This window comes from Semicossyphus pulcher, unplaced genomic scaffold (assembly GCF_022749685.1).
Source record: "Semicossyphus pulcher isolate SPU_LCO1_2020_fin unplaced genomic scaffold, fSemPul1.0.p SCAF_18, whole genome shotgun sequence".
Taxonomy (NCBI): Eukaryota; Metazoa; Chordata; class Actinopteri; order Labriformes; family Labridae; genus Semicossyphus; species Semicossyphus pulcher.
Window position 1 is genome coordinate 22,762,836 of NW_027211691.1, and position 13,042 is coordinate 22,775,877.

Below are 13,042 nucleotides of genomic sequence, written 5' to 3' on the forward strand. Positions count from 1 at the left end.
GTTCGTGTGCATTTGAAACATTTGAAACAAGGACTTATCAATTATGTCCTTATCTTTTTGGCATTCTTTGCAGACTTTCCCTAAAAAAGACTCAGGTACAGGAAGATGTTGTTTCAAGTCATCCAGTGGAGACCATGAAGACCTCGACGGTCCGTGCAAATTAATCCTGAAGACGTCAAGATATTTCACTCTGAACCAATGTCGTCTGCTGGTGGCTCTCGAGAGAATTCCAGTGACCAACCGTCTTGGAATCATGAATGTAGTTACCAAAACTTGTTCCAAACCGTCAGGTTCCTCTGGGCACCATGAATATCGGTACCATTTATATTTCAATATGTCAACCTGCTGGCGGTACTAGAGAAACTTCAAAGGGTCACCAAAGTCGGGAGGTTTCATCCTCCTGGAAGGATAAATGACTGGACAAAATTGAATTGCAATCTTTGTTTGTTGAAAGGGAATTGTTCAGACCAGGGGCGTATTATTTTAAACCCACATATTTTGGTGTCTAAATGACTTATGGGTAGAAGTAGTTTGAAGTATTGTGTATCATAACTGTCTGACAACCTTATAAAATGGATTGCTGGAGGAACAAACCTCTTAGGAAAGGTAAGATCCTTTTTTTACCCAGGAACAGCTGTTAAGATTGCTTCCTTTAAAGCATTTTTTAGTAGTGGTCTGAGCAACCAATATTTCCATTCCTTGACTCTATACTAGCATGGCTAAAAATAGCATAAATAGAGGGAATGGATGACTTTCAATTGATCTTAATCTTTAATGTTGCCTTCAACCTACTTAGGTTTCCTACTTAAAAAAATACATATTCACTCTGTTAAGTTTTAATGTTTCTCCAATTCCACTTAATGAACTGGTCAGCTCTAGAGTTCTATGGCCCTTATACCACTCAGACGCAGGCTTATCATAAACAGCACAGTTTTATTCAGTGGTGGCTGAACTTTAATAATTAATAGATCTGATGTAATGTGTGCACAATAAGTTAACACTGAAAGGGATTTTGTCCAAGTGCTGTTTATTTAAGAAAACTGTGTTTATTACATGACTGAACTGCAGTATTTAGCCCTAATTTATTTTTTACAACTCTAGTACAAGTCTATTCACAGGACCCACCTAACAGAAACGTACATTTTTATGTGGGCCATGATTAATTACAAAAAGTCCTCGAGTGTCTCCAAAAATTAAAAAATACAGATTGATGACTGAGAGATAAATAGATAAATACACAAAAATCTAATAAAACTCAATCAGTCAATAAATAAATAGAACAATAAATAACATTCAAAACATCTTTGGCCAAACTCGGGCCACTTCATCGTCCCCACAGAGTTGACATTGGTCGTGGTAGATGCCTAACGCAGTCGAAGCAAAGTATGCCAACTGAATTAGGTAAACCTATGGGTTCTGGGAAACGACACTGGATGTGTGGCATGAAATAGCAAGTGAAATAACAATTATATTGAGGCACTTTTAAGGATGTTCTAGGAAATGACAACATTTCCGTGTGTATGCGTATTCCCCAAGAGGAAACAAAATGTAAGACAAGAAACAACATTCAATTGAGAGGTAATTGAATGGCTGCTTTGCCCATCTAATCATGTTACCATAAGTTCCCTCATTATTTTTTTTTTTTACAATTTTGGGACGGAGCATGGTAAAAAGTACCACAGAAAATAGAAAAACTGTGAGCTGGAAAAACATGAGAGCGGATAACGTTGGAGGAAAACGATGGTAAAACATTGTGTGTCGCCAACCCAAAGAACATTGTTACATATTTGCTTTTAGAGTCCGTGAATAACATCAATGCGTGTTCTCTGTGGTGGTTGAGTCCGACTGAGTTTCTGATTGCTCACCAAATATCCCTGCCAGTGTCTTAAAGCGGGGGCCCCAGTCATTGAGGTAATCATAGTCCTCCTCAGGGTCTATTACGAGGGACTCGATGGAGCTGAGAGACTCGGCCACGGAGCCGTTGCCCTCGTAAGCGTATGTGGCCAGGGAGTCGTAGGGCGGGGCAGAGTTGTCCATGTCGTGCTCCTGCAGACGCTGGTTGATGAAATCACGGATGTCGGCGCTGTCCTGAGAGACAGGCGGCTTGGGACCTCGCTTCAACTCAGGCTTGACGTCCCTGCGGTACAGGTTCTCTTTGACAACCTTGGGGTTGCGAAGCGTCCCCATGTCGAAAGCGTGCGTGTCCTCCTCTCCACCTCCCTCATCGTCATAGTGGATCACATTATCCCGGATGTCCTCTTTGGATGACATGAGGGTTTCTTTTTTCTTCTGCCTCCTCAAGCCCACGTAGAGGACCACGATAACTGTGGGAAACAAATCCAGAGAGTACAGGTTAGACCACTGTCAAGACATTACTGAGCCTTAAACACATTTCCTGTCAGGAAAGAGGAGATATCACTAGATGCCAACAAAGTTTTTAGGAATGGTTTAGCATTGATCTTGGCTATGTTGGTCCGTCTATCAGTCAATTTACCAACTTTTAGATGGACTGCAATGAAAGTTTGTACAGAAACTAAAGTTCCCCAGGTGATGCATAGGAATAATTAGCAGGTAACTAGATGCTACCCTAAACTCTTTTCCCTAGGTGCTTTTAAAAGTATATTAGGCTAAGTTCCAGACGACTCCTGGATTGATTACCTTGAAATTAGATAGATATTCCCTGTCAGCATGCTACTTGACTTCACCCCCAACACCACATTCACATCACCTCAGCTGTTTAGTGCTAACTACCAGCTAACTAAATGGTAAACATTAAATTAATTAGCATGTAAGCACTGTCATTGTGATCGTGCGATTTTGATACCGATATATTAAGCACGTTTTTTTTCCATCTAATCACAGAGAACATCAAGAAGTCTCCCTGTAGTGGAACTGATATCATGCCTACTCTTATTGTAGTGGCCAAATACTGCCATACCGCAGACATGTGTTGTAGTATTACGTCAAGCTTTTTCAGGGAACCATCGAGCATTTAGGCAGAATTAAAGTGTTGTTTTATTGGCGGAAAATATCGGCAGAAAATAAATAAATAAAAGACATATCTGCCGATGCTGATATGTCATTTTCAAGCCATAATGTGCAGACACCGATACGTGCGGATAATATTGTGCATCCCTACAGCTGATGATCACCTTAAAGCTCCTGTGAGGAGTTTTTCACTCGTTATAAAACAGGCTGAAATTAATTTTGATTACTCTATATGACCTACAAAAGCAAACCAGACCATCAGCAAAAGCTTGATCATTTCTACATTATTATTTTTAATGTCTGAAACTGCTGTGGGGGGCAGGTGTCAGACAAAGCGATTAACTGCAGGCTGCCTTTGTTTACATTTTCCAGGGCAAATATTTCAAGTGAGTGATGCATATGACTGTTAAAGAAGGCAGGATGAGATTTGTGGTGGTGTACGTAGAGGACAAAATCAGCAAAGCGATAAGAGGTGCGGCTTTGTCCACAGGGGGCGCCAAAATCAACACAAACTGACAGTTCCTCACAGGAGCTTTAAACTAAACACACCACTGCGCCTCAGTACAGCCTCACAGAGCTGCTAGCAAAGCTGTGAGGTGCTAGTGCTGTTAGAGATCTCAGAGTCAGTATTTTAGACTTCTTTTTTACTTGCAACTTTTGTTTTAGCAGCTCTTAAATCATGTAGATAAAACCTGCTTCACGTCCAAATACAAAGGATGAAATCCCATTGCAGCTTCTGTTAAAAGGAGCCCAGACATCTAAAACCCAATTTTGATCGAAATTTGGAGGAACTTAAACGTCGAGACGTATTATGACCTGCAAATCAATGTCTACCCGCAGCTGAATTGCTTTTGTGCCTCACAGCATATAATGTGTGCCGGCAGCGTTGCATACTTTTAATAGATGGCACAAGAACTGTAAACACTGTTGGGTAGAATTGTACCACTGAGAATATACCCGAAGCAATTCTTTACGGCTTTAGCACGCAGTCCTTCAGAGTTCACTTGAGGTTCTGCACGTTTTAGACACTGGAGTACCACAGCGTGCTGCTCTCAACACATAATGTTACAATAAATTTCCTTCCCTCTCTTTCTCCTGTCAGTGCAATCTGTCTCCCTGTGCATCGCTGTCCCCGTCTCCTCGGTGAAAATTGCAGTAAAATATGTGTTTTCCCTCTGTTGCATATGGAAGGAAGAACGATGGCCGGGATGAAAGTGAAATCAGTCACGTGAAGGAGTCCAATAAATGCACTCGCACTGAAAAAAAGCCTTAAGTAGGTCTCTTCCTTTCATCCCTGCTTTATCTCACTTCCTTTCTGCCTCCCTTCACTCTCAGGCGATGTTATCTGCCTGTGTACAGTGTGTCAGCTCCCCCCAGTGGTACAAGCGCAGACTTCAGCAACAGTCAGTTATTACAGGACACACTATTTGAACACAGCTTGTCAGCGTGTGCAGCCAATCCATATCAGTTTGGAAGAAACAGTGGTGCAGATGAAAGCCTCTGTGCTGGTCTGTTTAATTTTCCTCATCATTCCTCCTTACAGGACAACTGGGTCATCCTGACAAATCCTGAGCAGGAGCTAAGTGGGTCTATGGAAATGTTCACAGTGTGAGTTCTGATTTTCCCCGCCACAGCATGACAGTTTGGACGTCAGTCGCAGCCTCGCAGGCGAGTCGTCTCCGAGCTTTGAAGGCATTCTCCTCAGATGAAGTGAACACGCGGACACAGCTCCTACAGCGCGCGCCTACCATCACACCGTGTGCTTTTATGTTCCCTCACACATAAAACAATAAAACTTGAGCTGATGTTTCACATGAATACATTCATGAAGGTAATGAAAAAGGGATTTATGATGAACTAGAGCAGGAATTTGACTCTGGATTCTTTGTTGGATCATATATTATAAGAGAGTTGGAGAAATGTAAATATAGCTCAATTCAAAGGTCATGGCCGGCCTTGACTTCCACTGTATAACAGGGACTTCTTTAACAACCAGCCATCCCATATTCATAAATCAGAAAATGATGCCATAAACCTACATTTACTTGCTCTCTGTTATGTAGATGAGTTTGGACATTAATAGCAGGGAATTAAGGAGGAGTTTTACAGCCGTGACCTTGGGTGAAATGTAAAAGCTGTAGCCTGGGAAGCAGCGACAGAGCGGCAAGATTGGATTTAGTTTATAGAGCTAAGCGAACCTCCCTCCAATCTTTAACGTCTCATTGAATGTCCAAAGTCATATGGGTTCCATAATTAACTGCAGACACCGCTGGAGAGACGCCAGACCACTTCTGACGGTCAGCTTGGCATGTTTGGAGTCAGGTGTCGTCAAAAAAGCCAAGAAATTTAATTAGATCTGGCCGGTTAGATGCACGTTTTGAATTTAGGTGGCCTCAATAATCTCAGACTTTGATACCCCAAACCAATGAATATTTAAACTGCACCAGGGACAGTTTTAAAGGTAAAAATACATCACACCTGTCAATCTTAATCTAAATCAGTTTGCTGAACACTGTAGTTTTAATAGTTTGGACAGATTAAGATTGGAGTTAAGGTATAGACACTTGAATGACATTTCTTAAAGCTACAGAAACACATGGTCTCCATATACAGGCTATTTAAATCTTTGTTTTGCACTGCTGTACTGCTCTACCTATGACTGTATATATAGATGGACGACGCTTCTCCATCTGTTCTCATTGTACGAAATGGATGCCAAAATAGCCCCTGTGATAGACGCTGCCATCTTGACGTCATTTGGAGCCAGAGTTGCGCCATAGCCACTTCCGCTAACCAAAACACACACTTAAATTACTGAAATAAACAGCAAGGATGCTGCATGCCGGCGTATTTAACAGCAGAACAGCTTCTTGTGTTGGTCTGAAGCAGACGTTCACAGATATGGGAATCCTCTGCTCTGCTAATCCGGAACTGATCGGCTGCAGGAGCCGGATTTGTCAATAGAGCTGTCAATCAACATTTTTACAGCATCAAATAATAAAAACAAAGAAAAATGAACACTTGGACATAAATCAGCATGATAAGAACTAACTATAATGACAGACACCATGTTTGAGAAAAATGTATTTGACGTGCATTTTGATTTTATAGTTTGACTCATGTCCCATCTGTTAACATGGAGGAGGCAGGCTTTATGAGCTATACAGCAGCCTGTCAGCAGGGGGCGATAGAGAGGGTTTGGCTTCACTTAAAGGGAGCTGTCATGTGCTGTACATGAAAAATGTTTCATTTTCAAGGTGGCTCAGTGGTAGCGTTGGTTTGTTGGTTGGTGGTTCGATCCCCAGCTGCTGCAGCCTTCATGTTGAAGTGTCTTTGGGCAAGACACTGAAACCCTAATTGCTCCAGAAGGCGTTGCCATCGGTGTATGAGCGTAAACAGTTCTGATAGGAGATTGGTACTTTGCTTTGCAGGCTCTGCCTCTATGCTTTGTTTAATATTCATCCAGTCTGTTTTCATTTAGTCTTCCTGCTCTGAAGCACTTCGAGCTGCATGTTTTGTATGCAAGGTGCAATACAAGTAAAGTTTATTATTACCCTCATTATGATATTCACTACCAGTACCGACGACAAATAATGTTACATTTTGGCTGAAAGCAAACACGATGTGGAAAATACAAGATGTATTCAAACTGCCTGAGTGTGCGGTTACCCTGTCCTCATGTTAAGTGTTAAAGATCATGGCTTTCAAAACAAGCCGATACAACCAACACTCCCCTGTTACTTTGCTGAAATGAAGAATGTTTACAAGCCAGAAGACAACAGGTCTCACCTAACAGGATGATGATACATAGAAGGATGGCGATCAGCGCTCCTGTACTGAGGCCCACAGGGAGAAAGATGGCTTCTGCACTGCACGTTAGCAGGGAGCCATCCGATTCACAGCCACATACACGGATGGTCAGCGTGCCGGTGCTGCTTTTGGGTGGGTAGCCATTATCGTCGATCACCACGGGGAGGAAGTAGATCTCCTGCAAACGCCGGCGAAAGCCACTCCGCTTTGTCACAATCCCAGCTGTGTTGTCTAGAACAAGAACAAAAAAAACATCAAAAAAACTAAGATACAAAAATCAGAAAAGGAATCCTCAAAGCAGCCGCATATTTTAAAACTGTATGTGGTCTTACTTTAAATAAATTAGCATGAAAAGGCCTGAAGTAGTGCAGCGCAAGTGCTTATTCCTTCATCTACACGGGTTAGGCAGCGTTCTGACCAAGGTGAAAGATTTATTTTAAGTATAACCTCATCAATCAGAAACCCTGTAAGCTTCATCGCAAGTCTGGAGGTCCAAGAATCAGAAGACGGATAAAACTTTTCACTGTCTGATAAGTCTTTATGTTTGATATCAAATCCTCTCTGAATGCTGTGAGGATGTATCAAAGAGTTGTCTTATCAAAGCTCTCACCATTTTAGAGTCAGATAGGGTCTAACCACACCCTGTACATCATTCCCTGAAACACTGCAAAGCGTTTTCTGCCTACCTGCACTGTGGGAACTATCGGGATCTGTTGTTAGTTTGTTATCTCTTTGTGCAGGCAGCATCACTCCAGAGAAAAAGCAGCAGATTGGCAATAGGAGATAATAGATAGAATACAAAAAGGGAACGCGTTTGGAAGGCAGCTGGAGGTGCGATGATGGCAACGGGAATAGAATTCGACAATGTATAGCAGAGAGAGAGAACGTGTCAGGTTGGACCTGCCCGGCTCTTTCTGCTACCGCTAGACTGTCTGACCCCTGTCGAGCCGGGTTTGTTCCATTGACGAGGCCTGGCACTGTTTCTTGACAGGAGGTCAGGCATTTTAGCACACCTTGCATGTTGCGCACAAGCGTGATTCTGTTCGTGCTCCTTCTCCCCCTCTCTCTCTCTTGCTAAACCTGTCCGCAGTGCCCGTGGTGTTTGTATTTTTCTGTCCTCGCCGATCAGATCTCACTCTATATCCAAAGAGTGTGCTTGCAGGGGCCTCTGGCAGCCGGGAAACTGCAAGACACGGTGTCCAAAAGGTAAAACTGGATCAGAGGTTCGAACCTGGGCTTGTTAAGGATGGTGAATGCATTCGTTTCCCCGGCCTCATCCTGCCATGTCCCACTTTTCATTACCCATCTTTCTGGTTAGACTTCAAAGGGATTGGCCAGTGCACGCCGCAGAGTGGCATATATGCTTGATCACGAGACAACGTCTGACTGCATGTGTTAAAGTTATTTTTAGCTCAAACTCCTCTGCTAGCTGATAATTGATCTTGACAGGGTGGTTGCCCTAATTCCAAACTAACTAGTTGCTTCTATACTGAATAAGATTTGTAGACTGATGTAAACACATTATCTTTATTCACGTAGATTTTAGATTTGACTTTGAAATCTGTTCTGTGATATCAATTCATAAACTACAAGTTTGTTTGATTATACGACGAGGCTATTACTGTGATAGAAAGAGTCACTAGGTGATCTTCTCAGGCTATATAGTCAAACCCAATCAGCTTTTTAAGACTGTAATCATTTGCCATGTGAACAAACAGATGCGTGGCCACAAAACACACTCACTTCCAAAGTCCCGGATGGTGAAGTTCTTGTTTTTTACATCTTCCTTTGGTGATTTGAAGGAGAACTGTTGTCCTGCGCTCGGGAGATCCTGGTCTTTTGCACTGAATGTTTGAATCACCTGTGAAAATACAGAAAAATGTTGTGTTAATTGATTATAAAAGGGCGGCTGCACGGTGTTACAGTGGTTAGCCCAGTCGCCTCATAGATAGAAGGTTCCTGGTTGAGACGAAGCGGGCCTTTCTGTGTGGAGTTTGCATGTTCTCCCCGTGCATGCGTGGGTTCCCTCCAGGTACTCCTGTTGCATGGACTCTCCATCCTCAGTCACTCAACATTCCATGCACTCACCAATATCCTGCACATGTGTACAGTTTTTAATCACACCTGTCACACATATTTGTATTATACATATTGCTTTTTATATTTTTATTCTTATTACCTTTTTTTTTTTATCTTATTCTATTTAAGTCCTTTACTGATTTTTATTCTAGTTCTGTGTTAATTGTTCTGCACCAAAACCACCAAAACAAATTCCTTGTACGTGTAAACCTACTTGGCAACAAACCTGATTCTGATAAGTGCTGAGAGGTAAAGAGTTTGGGACTCCAGGGTTTATGTATGAATGGTGCTTTATAAATAAACTCGCCTTGCCTTCCTCCCACAGCCCAAAGGCATGCTCGTTAGGCTCGTTGGTGAGTCACCAATAAATAAATTGCCCGTAGGTGTGAATGTGAGCGTGAAAGGTTGTCTGTCTGCGTGTGTCAGCCCTGTGATTGATTGGCGACCAGTCCAGAGTGTAACCCCGCCTCTCACCCAATGACAGCTGGGATTGGCCCCAGCCCCCCGCAACCCTGCACAGGAAGTGGTACAGATAATGGATGGGTGGATAGATTATAAAAGGGAAGATATTCTGAGTGTCCTGGTTTGCTATTTGGTTTTAGACTGGTTACCCTTTCATTCATACAGTGACAGAGAACTGTCTTTAGAAGGAGTACAAGTGGAAGGTTTTGTTTTGAATATTTAATCTGATGTTTTAATTGAAACTCTACCACAGGTCACATTTTCCAGAAGAAAAGGTGAAATAATTAAACATTGCACAAAAGTGTCAACTTGTCCTGAAGTGACAGCACGTCGGAGCTGTCAGTGCTGAAACAAGGCACTGAAATGTTCTCTGGGATTTTTTGGATACAGTCGCTGAGCACTTGATTGATAACTTGTAGAAATTTCCCGATCCCCTCAACACGGAGTATGATGGATTAAGTTCATTCAAAACCGCTGGAGCTTGTTCAAGGGTCATGAACTGAAAGCAGTTGTTTCATATTGTATTTATATTGCAGTACATCTTCTAAGAGCACAGTTCCAACTCCATCTGTATCCCCCCAAAAATTCCACAATGAAAAGATTTGATAAATCCAACATCTTCTTTTTCCTGCTGCAACACTCTGACAAACAAATGTGTAAAAGAGTTTACTGAAACAACAACACGCCGATGAACAAATAACTTTCCTGTCCTTTCACTCTGCAGAGCACAGACCGCTGACTCAGCCTCGTCTGTACCAGACTGCTGACGGCTTCCTGCTCTCCACTATTCCCCAAACGTCTCAGAGGTTTGTCTGAAAGCGTCTGTCCTGCCAGCCCAGCTGTGCTACCAGTCTGCTCTTCTGCGTTCACTGGGTTTGACCCGCTGCAGACCTGATGCCTCTACTCTGGATCCCCCGCATGCAGGAGTCACAAATCAGCCCTGCTTCCCTGTTATATCACCCTGACTATGTAGCTCTCTCCTCTCTTCCCCTACTCAGGATTTGAATAAAATCCCCTGCAGGGGAGTAAACCTGACACCCGGTGTGATGAGTGCTCTCTTGTGTTCCCTACAGCAGCTGTACACTTCACACCATTAATATTGATACCAGGCGACCAAATGAGCCTGGTGATGAGTAAATCTCAAGCTGCAACAAACACTTACTTTCACTTCTTTTTAATCTTTAATTTCAGTTGATACCACAATTAGCACAACATCTGTCCGTTGCAGACCATTCAATTAACACAATTTGTTTATTTCACCCAAGCTAACCAAACGCCAAAATTACAGATGTTTCTCGTCTCATTTAAAAATGTTTGCACCCAGCAAGTCAGATACAAAAATATAACGCTATATTCTTTTAAAAACATTTTTCTTCTGCAACAACAGCAGCTCAAAAGGTAGGCAAGGCAATGTATCAAAGTCTTCGCAGACATGAACAAACGCAGCATAAAGGAGACTTTTTGGATTGACTTTGTTCAGGTTGGATGCAGAACAACGCAGAAGAGCAGAGAGAGAAGAAATATATCTGGACAGGGAAGAGGACCGGGCAGCAACACTGTCGCTTACTATATTTATCTTCTGTACATACTATAAAGAAAAGATGACTCCATCACTTTTGGATAGTATGTCACCAAAATGCAAACATCTGACACATTTTATATTTTCATCTATCGCATTTGGAACTGAACCTTGAAAAGTAATGCGTTTTTTGTAAAGCCATCAACTGGAAGTATAGTAAAAATCTTTTGCGCTTTGAATGATTATAAGCTCCTCTTGGATAGAAAACAGTGTATGAAATAATGCTTTATATTGAGTCAGGTGTATGTGTTTTGATAAATTCAGTGTTAGGAAAGTGTTAAAACTTTAGAAAAAGTTTATCTTAAAGTTATAATCTCAAAGATCTCAGTTTCGTTCTCTTTGGCGCCACCTATGGTTATAAATGGTAATTGCGGGAGCACACTTCTCAGATATCCAGACAGTGTGACATGTGTGACGTCCACGGTTGTAACTCACTGACGGTCGCTTTCCTTTTCAGACTGTTTGCCTTAATCTGAGCGTCAAATTTGTTTCTTTTTTTGAAGTTGTATCTCTAGTCATCCATCTTTTCTTTGTTTGTTCAGCCATAGTAGATTACTGTTTACTGAAAAGCAGCCGCTTAACTCCGCCCACCCTCTCTGGCAGACCAACCACTGTTGGCTGATGGAAAACGCGTCACTAACTGGGTGATGCTTGTGATTGCTTCCACGCAAGTCGCCACAGACACCCAGTCTGTAATACTGCAAATGCAAAGGCTTTCATCAGTGGGCCATAGGCTCAATCACCATTGTGTTACCTCATTCCACGACAGATAGTGACTTAACAGACATTTATTTAAATGAAAATCTTGAAGATTATCACACTAAGTGTGGGTAAATGACCATAAGAACTTTTTTTGAATTTGTCCAAAGAGGGCAGACATACAAAAGAACGGTATTTAGTCTGAGTAGTCCAAAAACCTAAATGCATTTGATTTACAATGTAAGAAACGATAAAAGCTGTCTAATAAAAACTGTAATGAATTAACATAAAATGATGGCAAGTCAAACTTCCAACACTGATAAAATCTGTCATTTTATTTCTGCAGCTAAAAAAACATCTCACCATAAAACTTCAATAATTCAACAGTTTTTTGTTCATTTATCTATTTAACATTTTTATTGTTTTCAGTGATGTTTCTTTGTAACAATATCAGTCTAATGATTCCTGCTCCTGTGGAAATGTTACTAAATGACCTCGTCCATCTTCAGCTTCAGTGCTGTTTATCAGTATTTGGCATTTTAAGAAAGGCAGTTGTTTATCTTCTTGTTACACTAATAATAATAATCAGCCATGTAACATTTGCTCCTATTCTTGTGCTCAGAAGTGTTTCCCACCTCTTCTCTATCATAAGCATGCTCATGGTTACTGCAACTGCTCATTACCGGCTGCTATTGTATATGTTAAATGAGTTTAAGTGTATTCTGCGTTTGCACTCAGCTTGCATTGTACGTTAAGCCAGATAAGAGTGTCAGCTAAATGCCGTAAATGTAAATGTAATTATACCGGCATGACAAGCTGATTCAGGAGGATAGCATTTGAATGTGGCATTATAAAAAAGCAAATGGAAAAACATTAAAGAGCAGGAATGCATTACAGCATTGGCTCTAATAAGAAGAACTCCATAGTAGTAAATATGCTCTTTTGTGGTTGCTTTTTCTCATTTCACACTTGACCAGTTGACCAGCGAAGACTCTGATAACACCAAATAATAAAATAAGGAAATATTCGTCTGTCAGAGCTATATTTATTTGCAAATCTCAGTTTAGCCTGCTGTACCTCTTGCTTGGCTTCGTCCTGGTTACAAATTATTTCCATGGGAAGTTATGCCGCAGCATGAGCCACTCCAAAACAAGTGGCTTGTATGTTTTTCAGCAGTGTGAGTGCAGTTAATGATGAAGGGAGACGTGTGATGGATTTTACACGAGAGGATCTGCAATTCTTTATCATCCACCAGCTGTGTGCAACACCTGGCGGATTCACGCTGTGGGAACACTGCGGGAAAGTGTAAATTCTGCACTGGAGGGCGAGAGAGGACAGGGGGAGAGAGAGGGAGAACAGGAGGGAAATAAGAAGGAGATTAGAGTAAGGGAGTCAGGAAAGGAGGGCGAGAGAAAGTGATGCCGT

The 13,042-nt window shown here is 41.8% G+C and overlaps 1 protein-coding gene across 3 annotated transcripts in view; it reads right to left on the reverse strand.

Annotated features, from left to right (window-relative positions):
* Positions 1–1,020: 1,020 nt before the first annotated feature.
* LOC138595594 (cadherin-12-like) overlaps positions 1,021–13,042 on the reverse strand; it is a 74,020-nt gene continuing 61,998 nt past the window's right edge. For all 3 annotated transcript variants that reach the window (XM_069666908.1, XM_069666905.1, XM_069666906.1), the window contains 3 exons: positions 8,542–8,659; positions 6,778–7,029; positions 1,021–2,324 (listed from right to left, as the gene is read on the reverse strand). In XM_069666908.1, the coding sequence (XP_069523009.1) occupies positions 1,813–2,324; positions 6,778–7,029; positions 8,542–8,659 (882 nt within the window). In that variant the 3' untranslated portion in view covers positions 1,021–1,812. The remainder of the gene's footprint in view (positions 2,325–6,777; positions 7,030–8,541; positions 8,660–13,042) is intronic.